At 34.1% G+C, this 17,378-nt stretch overlaps 1 protein-coding gene across 1 annotated transcript; it reads left to right on the top strand.

The window, feature by feature from the left end:
• Nucleotides 1–2,214: 2,214 nt before the first annotated feature.
• On the top strand, nucleotides 2,215–9,443 carry LOTGIDRAFT_159436 (hypothetical protein; the record flags this gene model as incomplete). Its single annotated transcript, XM_009053749.1, has 5 exons — nucleotides 2,215–2,445; nucleotides 3,759–3,848; nucleotides 4,507–4,542; nucleotides 8,851–8,884; nucleotides 9,169–9,443. 5 exons carry the CDS (start codon nucleotides 2,215–2,217, stop codon nucleotides 9,441–9,443), a joined length of 666 nt encoding a protein of 221 aa, XP_009051997.1.
• Between the last annotated feature and the right edge of the window lie 7,935 nt (nucleotides 9,444–17,378).

The raw sequence follows: 17,378 nt of genomic DNA, 5'->3' as shown, positions 1-17,378 counted from the left end.
TTTCAGATTCTTGTTAATGCTTGCAACATCTTGATAAATAAGTTTGATGAATTTTAATGCACATAAATTTTTGCCTTAATTTTGGTTTTATGTGTGTAATGTGCAGCGCAAGATAATACTATATGTTTATGAGTCTACCAATTTATTAACAATCCTCGTTGCTTGCACATGTTTACAAATTTTGAGTACCAAATACGACGATTTCCATGGATATCTACAATTTTGACGGCAAAACGTGAAATTCTGAAAGTGAGACATAAGGCGACGGAACGGAACATGGTGTTATTCGTGTTAAGGTTACTGAAATGCGGAATGTTCAAGACTCTTCAACGATGCATTAGGATTGCAAAATTTAACTTTTAATTTAAATTAACTTAGTATATATAAATTCATCGGCCAAGTCGTCAAGCCGATATTTTTCTTTGTTGGTGCGTTCCTATTTGTAGTGTTTGTTGTGTATATTGAACAGTTAATACGGGTGTTGCGCCAGCCAGGGTATACTTACTCTTCTAGACACCTGATACCACTTTTCATACTGCAATAATTACTCACCTATGAATGATATACTTCCTCGTGTGAAACGTTCACTAGCTGTTACCAATATTTCGCCAAAATGTTGATTTGAATTTCGGATTTCGTTTTGCGGTTCGGATCGTTATTCGTCAGTACACTGTACTTGGTTTATTTCTACAAAGTACCGTTTAATAAGGACAGATGTCAATAAATGAATTTTACCTACTAACCCACATTTGCATTAGACTAGAAAGGTCGTATTGATAAAAAATATGGTGTAAAGAATTAAACTTATTCATGGTACATTAAAAGATCATTAGGGCCATGTGCTATGACTGAGTTATTGACTGGTACAGTTACATTGCATAAAAGGTGATCATGTAGTGGATGTAACCGTGGAGACTAATAGGTACAATACACCAATTACATGATGTCACGGAACCAATTAGGGACATAAACTATATACTAAAACAAAGTGGTGGGACAAATAGCACATCAATAGTATAATACGTTAGATAGAATTGGATTGATGAATAGGAACAGCACATCTATTGTAATTCGCCATAGAAAATACATTGCATATTGTCATAAATCAAATTGCAGGTACAAATAGGAAAAACATCAAATGTTTACGATGAGGAGAGGACTAATAGAACGCGCACATAAACCCATGTAGGCAATGAATTTTTGTTGGTCTACTTATTTAAAATTATATTTCACCCTTATTTTCCTACAGTTGTCAATATTATACCATCGTAGTTCTGCAAGTTTTCGGAAGGTCACCCTCTCCGTCCGAAACCAGGACAAGCCCCTGTTACGTAGCATCGTTAATGAATTATGTTCTAAAATGCACTCAATACATTTTAAAATTAAGTATATCGCTGACTTATTTAACCTACAAATGTGTGTCGATTGAAAAACCACACAATACATGACAACAATACTTTCATTATATACAATTCTATTCATATTGTGTCGTTTAACAAAGTTATTATGAAATGCAAGTTTTGAAGGGATATGCTCCTGTAGATATTCCATTAACCCTTCGGTAGAACTTATGTAAATTTTGGTAGGTTTTAAATTGATATTTTAATATTTGAAATGTTTTGTACCTTTGTAAATTGTTATTGTAACCAATTAGGTTACGCTCGAGGTGCGAATTGTTATTTTAATTCCAGAACAAATTAACCCTGAACTTCATTAGATGGTATTGCCAAGAAAATAATAAAATAATTCTTATTTAATTAGATACAATAATGGGAAAAGGGTGATAAGACTCTTGAATTTATTTGTATGTTACGGGAACAGAACACATGTTTATCAGTTCTTAAACACAAAGACACAAATCCGACATCAACACATCAAATCCTTCATTTAAACGTCAAATAACATTAACAGTAAAAAGTACAACAGTTGACCACTCACTTATTCGCATTCCATTTTGAAGCGAAGCCCGTTGTACCTAAAGAACTTGTCTTCAGCAATACAGTAAATTCATTGATTCAATCTTGGGTTTAAGACAGATTGTAAATCAAGATCACATGTCACTGATAAGAAATTGGGGGATTTCGACAGTCGTAGTTTGCATAGTAAATTTTTCTTTGCGTTAAGAAGCAATTCATAGTCAGATTACAGAAATCATTTGTGATAAGTCAAACGAAGGAATAACGTTTCTCATCGTGTGCTGTTCCCCTTTAAAAAATGTGTTCAGAGTTTTTATACCATGCCATGTGTATATTTTTATTAATTACTATGACCCAATGTAAACTAGACGACAATGTTATATTAACCTACACCAATAAGGAATACATTAATAAGGTGTATTCTGATGGAAGTACTGTCGTTTTTGGTACATTTACCAAAGATAACCACCTACTGGATTGTGATATTAGAGCAGTGAATGGGACTGTATCTGCTAACATCTTTAAAGAGGTCAGTTTTATTTAAGATATCATAGATTATGATGTCTGCTTTATATATAATTTTGGAAAAGAAAATAATATGGCAAAAATGTCAGGTCGTTGACATAAATTTCCATCGAACTTCTGATAATATTGTTCATGTTCATGTGAGCAAAGCAGTATTGCAGATTTCAAACCAACTGATTTTCCTGTTAAAAATATGAAGTCCGGCATCAGCTGGTTTGCACATGAAATGAGTTTAATCTTCACTGAGGGTGGCTCAGATCCGACAGAATCTAAGATCAACTGGAGTTTCAACTTTTGCTAACAACTGACAGAATCTGGGAGAATGTGATCAATTGCTGAATTTAGCCGACCTGAAAAATCTGGTTGTCGACCTCTTCATAGCTGAACTCTGAAGTATGTAAAGCGACTCCCACCCTTTGTGGAAAATTAAACGTTACCAAAAGTAACAAATGCTTTTCTAACTAACAAAGATCAGTTTCTTGTAGTGTAGATTTCTCCTGATGGTACTTCTCTACGGAGGAGTTCACTACAAAATTACATTTACTTCCCATTTTGCCATTCTTTGTACGAGATTTTTGATTGACAGAATAGTCTTGATGGTACGTACTTTTATTATGTCGGACAAATTGGCAAGATGTCTCGTATAAGTGCTCCAGTAACACCATAACCCACTTATGTACTGCTTTAGAAATTAACTTTTATCGTCTGTAGAATTTAAGATATTTCCATTAGATTAACACACGTGACTAATTTTACATGATATCAGCTGCAGATACCCTAGAACCATCATACATTTCTAATGCTCAGTAATTTAGTATATCATTCCCATAGGAGTTGTATATCATGAAGATACATTGATAATGTCGTTCCGGATTCCCCTTAAGATACATCGTTTCAGAGCCATTAAATATTTCCTGCAGTTTATATGCTTTTAATAAGTTAGAACTGAAATAAGTTTTTTCTTTGATTCACCAATAACCAGTATAACACCACGAGACATAAACAACTGGCTAGTACAGAATTCAGTCCACATAATCTAAGAATTCAGCGTAGAATGACTGAAATATGAAAAAGAAAGTTGCAGCTCAATCAAATTAAAATGAGGCACAGCAATGTCTGGGTAGTTTTGAGAATAGGTAATTGAGAAAAAGACATATAAGGTTTGGTCGGTGTTTAAGGCATTTGCCTCATTTTTCTCTATTATGTCACGGTCTTGTAAATCAGATACTTCTGCAATATTGGTTGCTATTTTGTATAAGGGAAGATTTTTGTCCTGTTTTAATGTAATCTTCATAATTATAGATGGTTCTGTTCCAGGCTTTAACCAATAAAGATACAGAGGCTGATATTCAACCAATGGATATTAAGAGAATGGCAAGACAGTGCAAGAGGTTTATAAGAAAAATGGTATGTTATCAATGCATGAGCTTCCTTCTGCAGTTCAAGCGGGAGGTTCAGGCACATACCGTTTCTCAAGTACCACTTAGGAATTGATACATATCACAACTACCGTTTTAAAATTTTATACATGTCAGTGTCACAACTACCCTGTCACAAACACTGTCATAGAATTTGATACATGACACAACTCCTATGAAAGAACTGATAAATGTCACAATGAAAGTTACAAATGCCAGAACTATCGTTCAGACTGAATACTGCTGTAATAGAGACGATTATTATCCTTGACTTAGTTTCATGTAGTGTTATTTGGCATGTTCAAGAAATGACACTTGAATTTACACCAGGGAATCCCGAATTGAATATAATTTATGACACAAGACTTGATTATTTTAATGAACAGATTTACCACCTAAAATAACATATTACTGCCAAATCATACAAAATAAAAGAGAAAAATCTATGGCGTTTACTGCCAAACCATTCAAAAGATATGTTAAAATGCTGTTTAATACAAAAAGCTTCCCCAGTCTCGATCCTTTGAATTAGTTGGATGGTTATCCCGTGTAATTTTAATGAAGCACTTGGTATCTTAATTAGTTTTGAATTTTCTCATTTTAACTTTTGATTTATTTACAAAGAAAATTCATGTATTTATTTACAGTCTGTTCTCACATTTCTATTTGTTCGAAGCGTTACTGTAAGTCATAGCTTAAATAGTTTTGAATACAAAGATAGAGAATGAAATTCAGCATTTAGTGTTAACATATTTCAGTTGGAAGAGATGTTTTGACATCTTCCTTCTTCGTTTGTGTCAAGAGAAAGTGGAATGCTCTGCTTGTCAACAGTTATCGTGTTTACGTCACAGATCAAAATTCAGCATTTAACAGATTTAGCCAAATTGTTCGTCTTTGGGCCGGTGCTCCTTTATAGTCTTTAAAGATAGATTAAATACTATTGGCGACTGACCATAAACGGACCTTACGGGTGTACTGTATATTGCAAAATACATGACGTCGAACGGCTTGCGAGCGATTGATCTTCACCAATGCTTCGAATGACCCATTGTTGCTAAATTTATCCAGCACAAGCATCGCCAGAATTAAATATGTTACATGTCAAAATATATAGATGTTTCTTTCTTGTCCACTTCATTCAGCATTTGTCCACGAACTGAACTGATATCCAACATGGTAAAGTCTCTCGAAACGGCGAATGGTCAATAACTTTAGAACGCGATAATATTATGGATACACATTGATAGGAAGGCTCAAATTCCTCGGTAAGATAGTAATAGTATTCCTGATAGCTTAGCTTAACAATTTCGTCTGAGGTTTCCGTCTCGGAGATACCATTCGAAAATCTTAGTGAATTGGAAATGAAGGCATGTAAGAAGGGGTCGTCCGGTCGACTGATTTCCGGAAATTTTACAAACTGTGACTGTCGGCCTTGCTCTACTTAATAAGTAAATTAATCGGCCTTGCTCTACATAATAAGTAAATTAGTAAACTAGTTATTTCTAGATATTCTAAGTAATGTATATAAAACATTGAAATGTCGGTGTTGAGTTGTTCCACAATCTACTTTAGTGATCAAATAATATTTAGCATACTTTCTACTCCGCTAATTTGTGAACAATTCCTCCTGTTTTCAAGTTTATAAATTGCTTCACTTACAGCGTTGACTGATCGCATTTGTTCGCTTTTGAAAACTGCTGTTCTTTTTGCCTGTTCTACTAGAAATAGATTACTGTTTCTGGCATATAAAACACGCTAAAAGTTGAACATCACCATTCTTCCTTAGTCAACCCTATATTGATTTTTGGTTGGTTCAACTTATTAAGCAAATCCTATTTATAGACAAAATAGGTTGATAAGTTTTGACATCGTAAGATTGTTGTTTTCAAGAATAACTTTGATCGGCATTCACGAAAGTGAAAGCATCAACATAAAACGGACATAAAAAATCGGCATAACTATCATTGGCAAACAAAAGAATCTCCAACAGCCTACCATGAGAGTTCTGATAGCGTCTGCATCATATAACGGTTAATGAATGGCAGCCATAGTTTGTCGAACCATTGTCAATATTATGATGTATTCACGTGATATGTTTATGGATTCTGGTCATTCAAGCCAACGAGTGTAATAGTCAGAATTATTTCCTTAAAGACAGTGGCGAAGCCAGGTTTACATCCGAGGGGGGGGGGGGGGGAGTTAACTGCCTTTGTCCGAATCTCTAAGCTTGTTAGTAAGGGGGAGGGGGGGGGGGCACTGTTTAAAGATGTAAAGCAAGGGAATACATTCAGGTCGCAATACTACTATCACTTGATCAATCTCGGGAGTAAAGAGTCTCGCCCAAGAAGACATAACAAAATCTTCCATTCATCACCCAAAACAGATTCAACTTTACGGAAATTGCCAAGGATTGTCGAATGAAATATCTCAACAACTATTGGTGTCATTCTCCAAAATGTGTTGTCAGGCAATATGGGAGAAACTAGAAACAATAAATCAATAAATTTTGACAACGTAAGCTTAATAAACACTGTAATTAACATAAGTCAAGCCAAAACCGAACTTTCAGCAAAGTAAAGAAAAAAGAAAAAATTTCTACAGAAGTATTTTTTAATCCTATGTACTATATCTGATTACTGTAAACAAGCTTTCAGCAAGTAAATTCTTCCTTTCACTTTGACAAATTTCCAAACTAATAAATTTTCAAGATTTTTACAAGACAAAAAAGGAGACAGGTGTATGCGTACTTAACAAACAAATGAAAGACATGTTAAATGAGGTTTTATTAATGTTTTGCTTTAAGCGGTTTAGTTTTGTTAATGGTCCATAATTTCACAAGAACTTGCCCAGAGGGAGGTTGCAGGAATCAAGACACAAACAAGTTTATGACCTTGAATGAAGCCGAGCAAGAGAAGTTCAAGTAAAAAATAAGTGTAAAAATATAGCAAGTTGCCATTCTTTTGACCAATCGTACCTTATTCTCAGAAACAGTTAAGCTAATCAGCAATAATGTTCACAGCTCCCCATCTAAATTTGAGCCTTCTAATCCACGTTGGAAAGTTAAAAAGACGGTTCGTCGTTTCTTGAGACTCCATATATTATTATAGGAAAGACAAATAGAAATCAAAAGTGAAATTCTCAGAGATATTTTTAATAAAATTATGCGATGTCAGTACATTTCCAGTGCATCTGAAGACAAATTAAAAATATTGAACCTATATCAAACGCCCAGTATTAAGAACCGGTCCTTTTATTGCCCTTTTAGTTTTATAACATGTTCTGTTGTATGTCACTACCCCGGAATTGCATGCAATATTCAGCTAATAATGAATAAAATATAAATACGTTTCGAATAAGGATTATAACACGTTTTTGAGTCAGAGATAAATTTCAGAGCTGGACGTTGAGACATGAATAAATTTCAGAGCGGTATGTTGTGACATAAATAAATTTCAAAGCGGTATGTTGTAACATGAAAAATTTCAGAGCGGCATGTTGTGACATGGATTAATTTCAGAGCGGCATGATGTAACATGAAAAATTTCAGAGCGGCATGTTGTGACATGGATTAATTTCAGAGCGGCATGATGTAACATGAATTAATTTCAGAGCGGCATGATGTGACATGAATTAATTTTAGAGTGGCATGTTGTGATATGAATTAATTTCAGAGCGGCGTGTTGTGACATGAATAAATTTCAGAGCGGCATGTTGTGATATGAATTAATTTCAGAGCGAAATGATGTGACATGAATTAATTTCAGAGCGGCATGTTGTGATATGAATTAATTTCAGAACGGCGTGTTGTGATATAAATTAATTTTAGAGCGGCATGTTGTGACATGGATTCATTTCAGAGCGGCATGATGTGACATGAATTAATTTCAGAGCGGTGTGTCGTAACATGAATAAATTACAGAGCGGCATGTTGTAACATGAATAAATTTAAGAGCGGCATGTTGTGACATGGATTAATTTCAGAGCGATGTGTTGTGACATGAATAAATTTCAGAGCGGTTTGTTGTGACATGAATAAATTTCAGAGCGGCATGTTGTGACATTAATAAAATTTCAGAGCGGTGTGTTGTGACATGAATAAATTTCAAAGTGGCATGTTGTGACATTAATAAATTTCAGAGCGGTGTGTTGTGACATGAATTAATTTCAGAGCGGCATGTTGTGACATGAAATTTCAGAGAAGTATTTTGTTTCATAAATTAATTTCAAAGCGACTTGATTTTGCTTTCTTCCCATTTCATAGTTAAGAAAAAAGTCCAACGATCCCGATCCCTTGGTAAAGCAAACTAAAGAAAGGCTTAAAATACATGTTGGATACGCAGGTGAGAACACGGAAATAATATTCACCTTTCTAAAAACCGATACTGATACTATTCGATTAGAAATATTGGTGCTGCTACTAGTCCTTGACATTTTGTTGGTGCATTGTTCCTCAAGACAGCATGGAAACCGTTTGAAAGAATGCGTTCTATCTGTTCTCAATCCATCCCATTGTAATTTGTTTTCATCAAATTCGTTCATCAAACTATGCCACATATCATATGGAAAATGCATATGGTTGGCATTAGATGGATTGTCATCGCATTTACGCGTTTTTAAAGGTTTCAAATCTACTACAATCTGGTAAAGAAATCTATATATTGGTGTCTTTCCATATCAACTTTAAATAAACCCATTTAAATAATTTAATCCCTCATCTTTTCAGCCCTTCCTCTTAACGCACCTTTTCGCTTTTCATATCGCCCCTCCCGAATTCGCCTTCTTATCTTATTCCATATACCATATGTAAATTCGCCATTTCTAAACATTAGGTACATCATATTGCTCGACGAATCCCGAGGCTATGGTTAACAAAACAGTTGAAGTAGAAAATAAGAAAATTAACAATTGTTGTAAAAAATTACATTCATGTAAAGATCATATATCACGTAAGTATCAAATTAATATACATAGTAACATGGTATTGTTAACAGGTGCAAGATGTAGAAAAACATACAATAACTTCAGGTATGTTTCTACGCCTGGATATGATGCTTGTCCGGCCTTGCCTCCAACCAGTTTCAAATTTATTTTAATTGTGTGACTGGTGCCGCGAGCCTCTCTTGACAATTTTGTGTCAGTCACTCGCCCCCTTTTCCTACTACTGTACTTGCGATTCATGTATTCCAGCAAACCTGGAGTCTGTGAGGGGCAGCGCTATCTTATTTAGATCTCAACACGACAGTTGTCTATCGTTTGAGTCAGTTCACTGCCCATGTTGTACAGTTTACGGATGCCTTTTATACTTTCAGCCATGCAGATAAAATATAAGTTATTTAATCACACACCGTGGTCTCTGTATTCTTGTGATTGCTGGAAGAAGTTCAACAACTGTATTCACCAGTTACCACCATCTCAGATTATATCTGATCTCGAGACAGCGTTTTTTAATAATATAAAATCACAATGTTTTACAACTGACTCAAAACAGACTTGTGATAAATGGTCAGAATGGTTCACTGCCTGTGATCATAGTACAACTGAAACTGTAGCTTCTTTTAATTTTGTGACTGATCTATTAAAATGATATAAAATCTGCTTTGGTGTTGTTACTTCCCATGAGAAGCTAGATACAAAAGCCCAGCCTATCTTGTCTACTACGAGAATCCAGTCTTGGACATACCACTGAATTTTGTGTTAAGACTCTTTCAATGGAGATAACTAGGATTCAGTATATTCGATCTTCAAGTCTTAGATTATCAGATTCAATAGCCATTCTAGACTCGGTCAATTGCAAAGATTTAAAGCAACCGTTTCAGGTCATCTTCCATTGCAGATGCGTAGACAAAGGTGATCTGAATGATAGAGGCTAGATACAAAATCGGCCCAACCCTGCCCCTTCCTGTCAATGATGTAAATACAATGAACAATGAACCAAAATCTCCGCGTGCTACAGATTATCCACTTCCTAGGCAAGAATCGTTGTCCAGGCGAACATTTCCTTTATTCATATTGTATGGCAGTGTCCAGTTTCACCAGTCCAATCCGGCGGAGGACTGAAAACTGCGTTTCATTTCAATGCTAGTTAGGTTTTGTTTTTTATTAGGTATTGAAATATATAGACACAGCTTTATGGAACGACAATCACTGGTTAAAGTTTTATGCAACGTTTCGACGTGTTTCCCCCGTCGTCCTCAGGCACATAATGAGAAGAAGTGGTGGGCAAACTATATAAACATTAATGCTTATTATTAAGAACACACAAGAGGGATAAATGGTTTATTGATACATTACATCAGGTAGAACCTGTTAAAATTTATACATATATCGTACTCACAATTGCTAAATGCCATTCAAAGACTTTAGGTATTGAAAGATACAGAAACAAGAAAACCTAACGGCAACAAACAAGATAAATGGTCAAAGGGATATAACTCATTTCACACCGAGGAATGTAAACTACAATATTATTTTAATTATCAAAATACTTATATGCAAAAAAAAAAAATGATTACGGATAGGTGGTGTGTTCTTGTATCCCCCTCTATGATCTCACTTGGCGAAGGGCAGAACCAATAGGCAACTTAAAGAGCAGAATTCCACTTTTTTAGACACATTGAAGAGATTATCTTTCAATTGCTGACTCCTCGATAGTTGGAAAACGAAAAAAGAATGCTGTTCTGGAAAATATCCCTTATTGCACACTTCATGTATTATCCGTTTTCATAAACCCAATCAGGTGCAGAACAGACATGCCAAAGAGTGTAAGAACGGCTTGCAATAAATAATTCAATGACTTATTACCTCCCTTGAACTTTTAAATATTTTTCTCGTAATACATTATTATAGCCTAATATTGATTTTACTACTGCTTATATATTGTAATACAATTTAGACCTATGTTAGTGTTGATCTTTTATAGGTGCTATCCTGACAACACTAGGTTGAATACTGCCATTTATTCAAAAGTGAATTTGTATAATAGCTTCAAACAGTACTGATAACCTTAGAACAACTTTCCTTTTACAACAAACTACCAAAAATATCCTGAATTTGGCTTAAATTGCCATCAGTAACAACAAAGTCAAAAGCTAAATTATGGGGTTATGGTTATATTTTCATCAACGCCGACTCATTCCAAGGGTGCCTTCACACAAAGTGTATGTGTATTTGTTAACTATTCCACGTATGAGTTAAGTGTTGGTTTCTTCTCGGGAAGTTTTTCTTAATCCGATTTAATTTATAAAAAGTGACTAGCTGGTTTCTACTAGCTGAATTGGCTAGCAAAATAATCCTATGAATAAGGCGGCTAAAAAGTATTTAATCGTGTAATTTATAATGCATGAATATACATTAAACACGGCAGGCATCATATAGAAGTGTTTTTGTTATTAATGTATATGTATTCCAAATTAAAATGTTGTCTTTTTAAATTTGAGTCACATATGGTAATCAAAATGTGATAGTTTTGATTTATCATGCATTAAAGTTATCATGTTCAGTGGATTTATAATTTAACTAGGGTTTTGTGATAACTAATATGCGAATAACAGCTGAGTAAAATCGGCGGCGCTTTCCTCGCACAGCTGACAGATTTTGGCTGAAAAGAAATCGGCTGAAGCGACGGTAACTCAAGAATCTATTCTTAGTTTCATATAATATTCGACTGCACTCTTACTACACTGAAATCTAGTTTAGTCTGTCGAACTCTTAGGTTCATCACGTGTAAGAATTTGTTGTTTCTATTTCTGACGTTTTCATATAATGTTTGATATTTTATTAAATTCTTGTCAAAATTTTAATCATACGAAACCACGTGTTGCTCCTAAATATCTGAATCTGGTGACATAGTTTCGTATAAATTCTAACCATATATGCACATTTTGTCATCATATATTTATAATGAAATAAAACGATGAAACATTAGACATAGACTCGTGGGAACTTTCATTAAATTTATTAGGTATAGTAGGTTTAAAAGAATGTGTTTGTTACAAATATAAGAAATTCCGGGTCGAAACATGGTAATTAGTTGTTGTTATATAAAGATAGAAGAAATCTATTTTAGGTTATAAGGTCAAAGGTCGAGGCAATATAATGTTATTTTTAGACAATTCTGAAACTTTTATTTGACAGTTACATAAGTTCATTAACATTGCGAACAATTTATACAATTTTTCATTTGTTTAGTGCAAGATGCAATATGTACCCATGGTATTAGCTTTAAGGGATTGTAAAAAGGTTTTCTAAATTGTTTATGTATATCGGGGACACTATAGCACCAATTTGCAATCAGGCGTCTGTGGTTCCTGCATTTTTCCATTAATTTGACTAACGTTGAAGAAGGCTGTGGTCAGACCCTAACTGAAGTGGATAAATTAAAAATAAAAGCTAATAAAAAAAACGGAACGAAAGTTTGGTTTTAATTTTAATTGTATGTTGGTATTCTCCATTTGTTAAAATGTTATTTTTTTTAAAACGGTTACTTATAACACAAACTCAAAGCGAAATCCATTTTCCTTAATGTGAAATATTAGTTACACGATTCTTAAAAGGATAAAACAGATATGTCTTTTTTGTGTTCAAACCAGCAATCCTACTTACACTGACCATTTAAAGTAGAAAACAAGACAAAAGACCGTTATAAAACGTGAGTGTCACCAAGAACAAGTTTCTCTTTAATGTCCTGAAGTGAAACACAATTACACTTTTGTGCCATATTCATATGTCACTTTGTCATTGTCAAAACTGACTGTTGTTTTCGTTATCTTTAAAACAGCTTTATTGCCTGACCGGGTTTTACTACATAGGTCGCTGTTACCAAATACACGAATCTTGCCTCCTACAAAATGTACGATGGGATTGATTTTTTTACATCTGATAACGGATTTGATACGTTGTATTCACCACTTGCATAACATTAAGATCTACGGACGGATCGATTGTCCCACATCTGAAAACGGATCGGATACGTTGTATTCAATAGTTGGATATCGTGTTTTTACCCAATGGGATAATAATTTAATATTCTAGTCTGGATAATTTACGTTGTCAACAAATTGATAAGCACATTTCAAACTTAAATGATTTGAATAAAAGATTTGCCAAAGGACTTCAAACTTTGGAGTCCACAAGTTTGGACATCTGACAACCAAAAAAATCGGGATCATTTGTTCTTCAATTGATATATACTATTCTATATATTGTGTAAGGTCGCAAGATTTTAAAAATATGCGAAATTATACTTTATATTATTATTGTACTTGTTGTCATTGAAGAGTTGAAACGATAAATCTCGTAGGTACATATTTCCATAAATTTCATACATATAAATGTACATCATTTGACGTATATATTGTTTTGTTAACCTTTCATTCAAGTTGAAAAAAAATCAGTTATGAATGTGACTTTTCTACGAAAGCCTTTTAGGCCCATCTGAAAAAAATATATTTTATTTTTCTGAATGTATTTTGCATAATTCCAAATTTCGGATTCCACAAGTCGAAATTTCGGATGTTAAACGCTGTCTTGCTGAAACTCATTTGGAAAGAATATAGTAAGGGATCTTTTCCATCAAGGTTTGGGTTACTAAGAAATTAAATTTGTTGCCTCAGAAAGACTAAGCGTTTTAACCAATTGAACAAATTTTGACGAGTTAAATCAAGCCATGGGCAATAACTCGAAAACTGTTCACAAAAAATGAATGTATTTTCAAAATGTCAATGGTATTCAAAAACATAATTAAATAATATATTTGTCTTAAGCGTTTTGAAGAACTTGAAATTATGAGTTGTGGAATCCGAAATTCCGAGTTGTGCAAAATACATTCAGAAGAATATAATCAAATTTTTTTTCTAGATGGGCCTAAAAGGCTTTCGCACTTCTCGTTTGTGGAGAGTACATATATAATTCTGTAAAGTGTTCATATATATGATATGGTAAAACAATTCGTACAAGCAAAGCAATTTCGTAACCAAAAAACTCACCCAAAGCATAATATCGGGAGTAATAACTGTATAATAGTGGACTCCTCAAACGAAATGTACCATCAGGTGTTTCAAAAAGCATGGTCTGCATCGGGCGCAACTTCCGACACTATACTTTATGTGAATATTGTGGGATCAATTCATGTTTGACTATACAAAACTGCTACTATGCAAGAAGCCGATTTGTTGTAATTGGCAAGGAGATTGTCATTGTGCTTGGTTTTCACATTGTTAAGTATGCTAACATGTAATATGTTTATAATCGCATATTTACAAAACCAATACCCAATGAAAGCTGATATCATTATGATCCAATAAATGCTGAAAACGTGATGACACGCCCACTTAATGATTGGCAGACATAGTTGAATTTTAACAACAGCACATTTTGGCAGTTTAAAAAAGAAAATTTTTGTTAGAAAAGAATGATCAATGTTTTCAAAGATTCAAGGAATGCTCCAGTTTTTCTGGAATATCGGGATCAACACATGAACATCAAAATCCAAAGTATACCAAATAGTGCACATGGAAGACAAACGTATCCATTTGTTTCTTTTTAATGGAAATGACGTGTTTCGTCTTGAGTTTATTGGTATTTAAAAACTCTGATATCATCCTTTAGATAGCCGGAAGTGGTTAAGACGATATATAACAATCAACTCTGACTAAGTTGAGTTGGACAATAGACGAGATCATAACAGTCTTAAATAGTGACTGGTCAGTGTAATCTGACATAATATGCATTCTTAGATTATGACTGTTTCGGGTATGAGTTTCATTGATTGTGAACTGTATCACATCCGACCTAAGCCCAAGGTAGATACCAAACCTGCTCAATAATCAATATTATTTCTATCTGATGATAATTCTCTGACCTTAATGATAGGTTTTGAGAGCGGACACTGGTGAAAAAAGGCGAAACAAACCAAACCTATATTTACTACTACATATAAAAATACAAATTGTGGACCTTATATCAAGATATCAATTAAATTAACAACCGACAGAAAAAATCCTTCGCCCTGTGATCGTGACCCAGTCAAGATTGGTTTCTTCGGGTTAGCAAACCAAAAATATATTCACGTGACCAAAGGAATTAGCCATTATATAAGTCAACCCGAATCAGTGACCCTACTGTCCTTAGTAAAATTTTATTTTTCGTCCTTGAAACACATTATAATTGATGACAGCGTCATTGGAATACTTTTGTCACGTCATATTGTGTTCACCTTAGTTTTGTTTTTAGTTGACGTCTAAATTAAAAAGGTACACTACTCTTGCCTTTGCGGTCTGTAAGGCTTTCGGGAACATAGGTTTTGTTTTAAGATACCTTCTAATGAAGTTACTTTCAATTTCAAATTTATGCTCTGCATTGAAACTACTAGTGTATAATATTATGTTTAAGAGAGTATTTAGCCTATGTAGATCGGGAATACTGCTTTACTTCTTGTATTTTTTATATTTTCTGATAGGGATCCGACACGCCCCTAAAAATCAACATACTGGGATTACAGGAATCGAAGACCAAAAAAATATGAATCGAGGCAATAGATATTGTAGAGTTCTTGATACACTTGAAAAAGGGTATGCAACAACTTTTTGAAAACCGTAGAAATATATAACATACAATATATGGACTATTGTTAAACAAACTACAGACTGTAAATAGGACATGGATATCCAAATTTGTTACATATATTTTAAACAATCTAACAAAAAACAACAATCAAGTATGTTTATAGGGCAGGAAACTCATAGCCACTGAATTGTATTCAGAGAAAATGTATAAACACACAATTTGACCCCCGTGGTAAATTAGAAATCGCTATTTAAATAGTTCATGTTTATGCACTAAATATAAATTTACAACCATAGATTGAAATACAAATGGTTTGGTCATAACGAATGTAAAGTAAGACTATGTAAACAGCACTAAGATTGAGTGAGAGTTGTCTTGGAGCTTGTAGACTTTTAACCCTGGTACTCCTTGGCCTACTATTAATGAAATATTTGTATTCAATAACTTCAACATGTTGAAATATGTAAATGTTTGACGGGTGTTTTCGTCCATTTCAAATTTTCTTATATCATATAAATTACAATTCCTCTTCTGTGTTCAACTTACTCTTATACTGTCCATTTCAATTGTAAATGCAATGAAAATAGGAAAGGGTCGAAATAGGAAAAGGCGAACTGGACGAAATGAGAAAGGGATAAAATGAAAAAGTGGAAAATCTAGAAGGGACAAAATGGGAAGTGTCGAAAAAGGGAGAATCGACATGGGAATAAATTGGTGGCTTCTATTCTTTTAATCCCGGCGCTCCTTAGTCACAAGATTTATATATCTGAGGAAGTGTTTCCGCTAAAGAAACAAATTGTAAAGCTTAAGGCTGGGTCTGCTGGAATAATGAGGACAGACTTATTCAAGGGCACCAGACTTCCACACGCCGATCGCAATTACAGTCCATAGAAAATCGAACGATGGTTTCGTTTTCGATTATTGTAAAGTTACGCCGTTTCTGAAGTCAGTAGCCCATCCTCCCATATAAGTCTGTCTAGAGAAAAGTTTCGTTATGGTCAGCCTTGATGGTCAATTGTATTTTCCCACATTGTTTTTATTTATCCACACGTTTATTTTAAAGAATAAAATGAAGATGGTATATAAATACGCACTGTAAATAAAAACAATGAAATAATGATAATAAACATTAGTAAACATATAAACAGTGTCCTACGTGTCAGATTCAAAACAAAATGGAAACATTAAAAAATGGAAGGGGGTAAAATTAAAACCCGAAATAAGAGAGTAATTTTTGACACATTTTTCGTTATAGGCAGAGTTGTACCTACGTTTCATTTTTAGGTAAGAATTTGATTTTTTAATAAGACATTTGAATGTTCTTACGAGGAATGTTAAGATCAAGGACATTCTAAGACCTTTTTTGGTCTCGCATGTTCCTGGCATTAAGAAATTATCTGGCATTTAGTGACTTTGTTAATACTTTACTGGCACCAGTATTACAATAAAATGAATCATTTTAACGATACCCCATTTGATTGGTCGGTAATTTGAATAAATTTTATTTGAGGCTTTATAACTTATAATTTGGTAAAACCGGGTTTTTACCTTTTTCCATTCATCTCTTGAGTTCGACTAACAGTCTAATACTGAAACTGATAATATGTTACTACAAGGATTTCCATTTCTAACACCTTGCAGGAGTTTTCATAACAATGATCGCCGGACTGCGACTATTTGCGATCTTGCTCGACATGAAATGTACTAGTCGCGGTCAAACGCGAGGAAAAGTCTCTAATGAATTACAAACTTAAAACTAGTCGAACTCATATCGCGAGTTATGAGACCATGTTGCGTTCTAGCGTTTTTTCAGCACTCTGCAGAACAGAACATTGAAGTTTGTTTTAAATGTGTCCAATAGCGGCAAGTGCACGATGTCTTGTGTATTCTACACTATTATATCACTCTTATGGCGACCTTAACACACTCTGAGATAATTTTCCATTGCGGTAGCAGC

The sequence above is a fragment of the Lottia gigantea genome (assembly GCF_000327385.1).
Source record: "Lottia gigantea unplaced genomic scaffold LOTGIsca_20, whole genome shotgun sequence".
Classification (NCBI taxonomy): Eukaryota; Metazoa; Mollusca; class Gastropoda; family Lottiidae; genus Lottia; species Lottia gigantea.
Note: the sequence above shows the minus strand (reverse complement) of the source record. Positions and strands in the feature narration are given on the sequence as shown.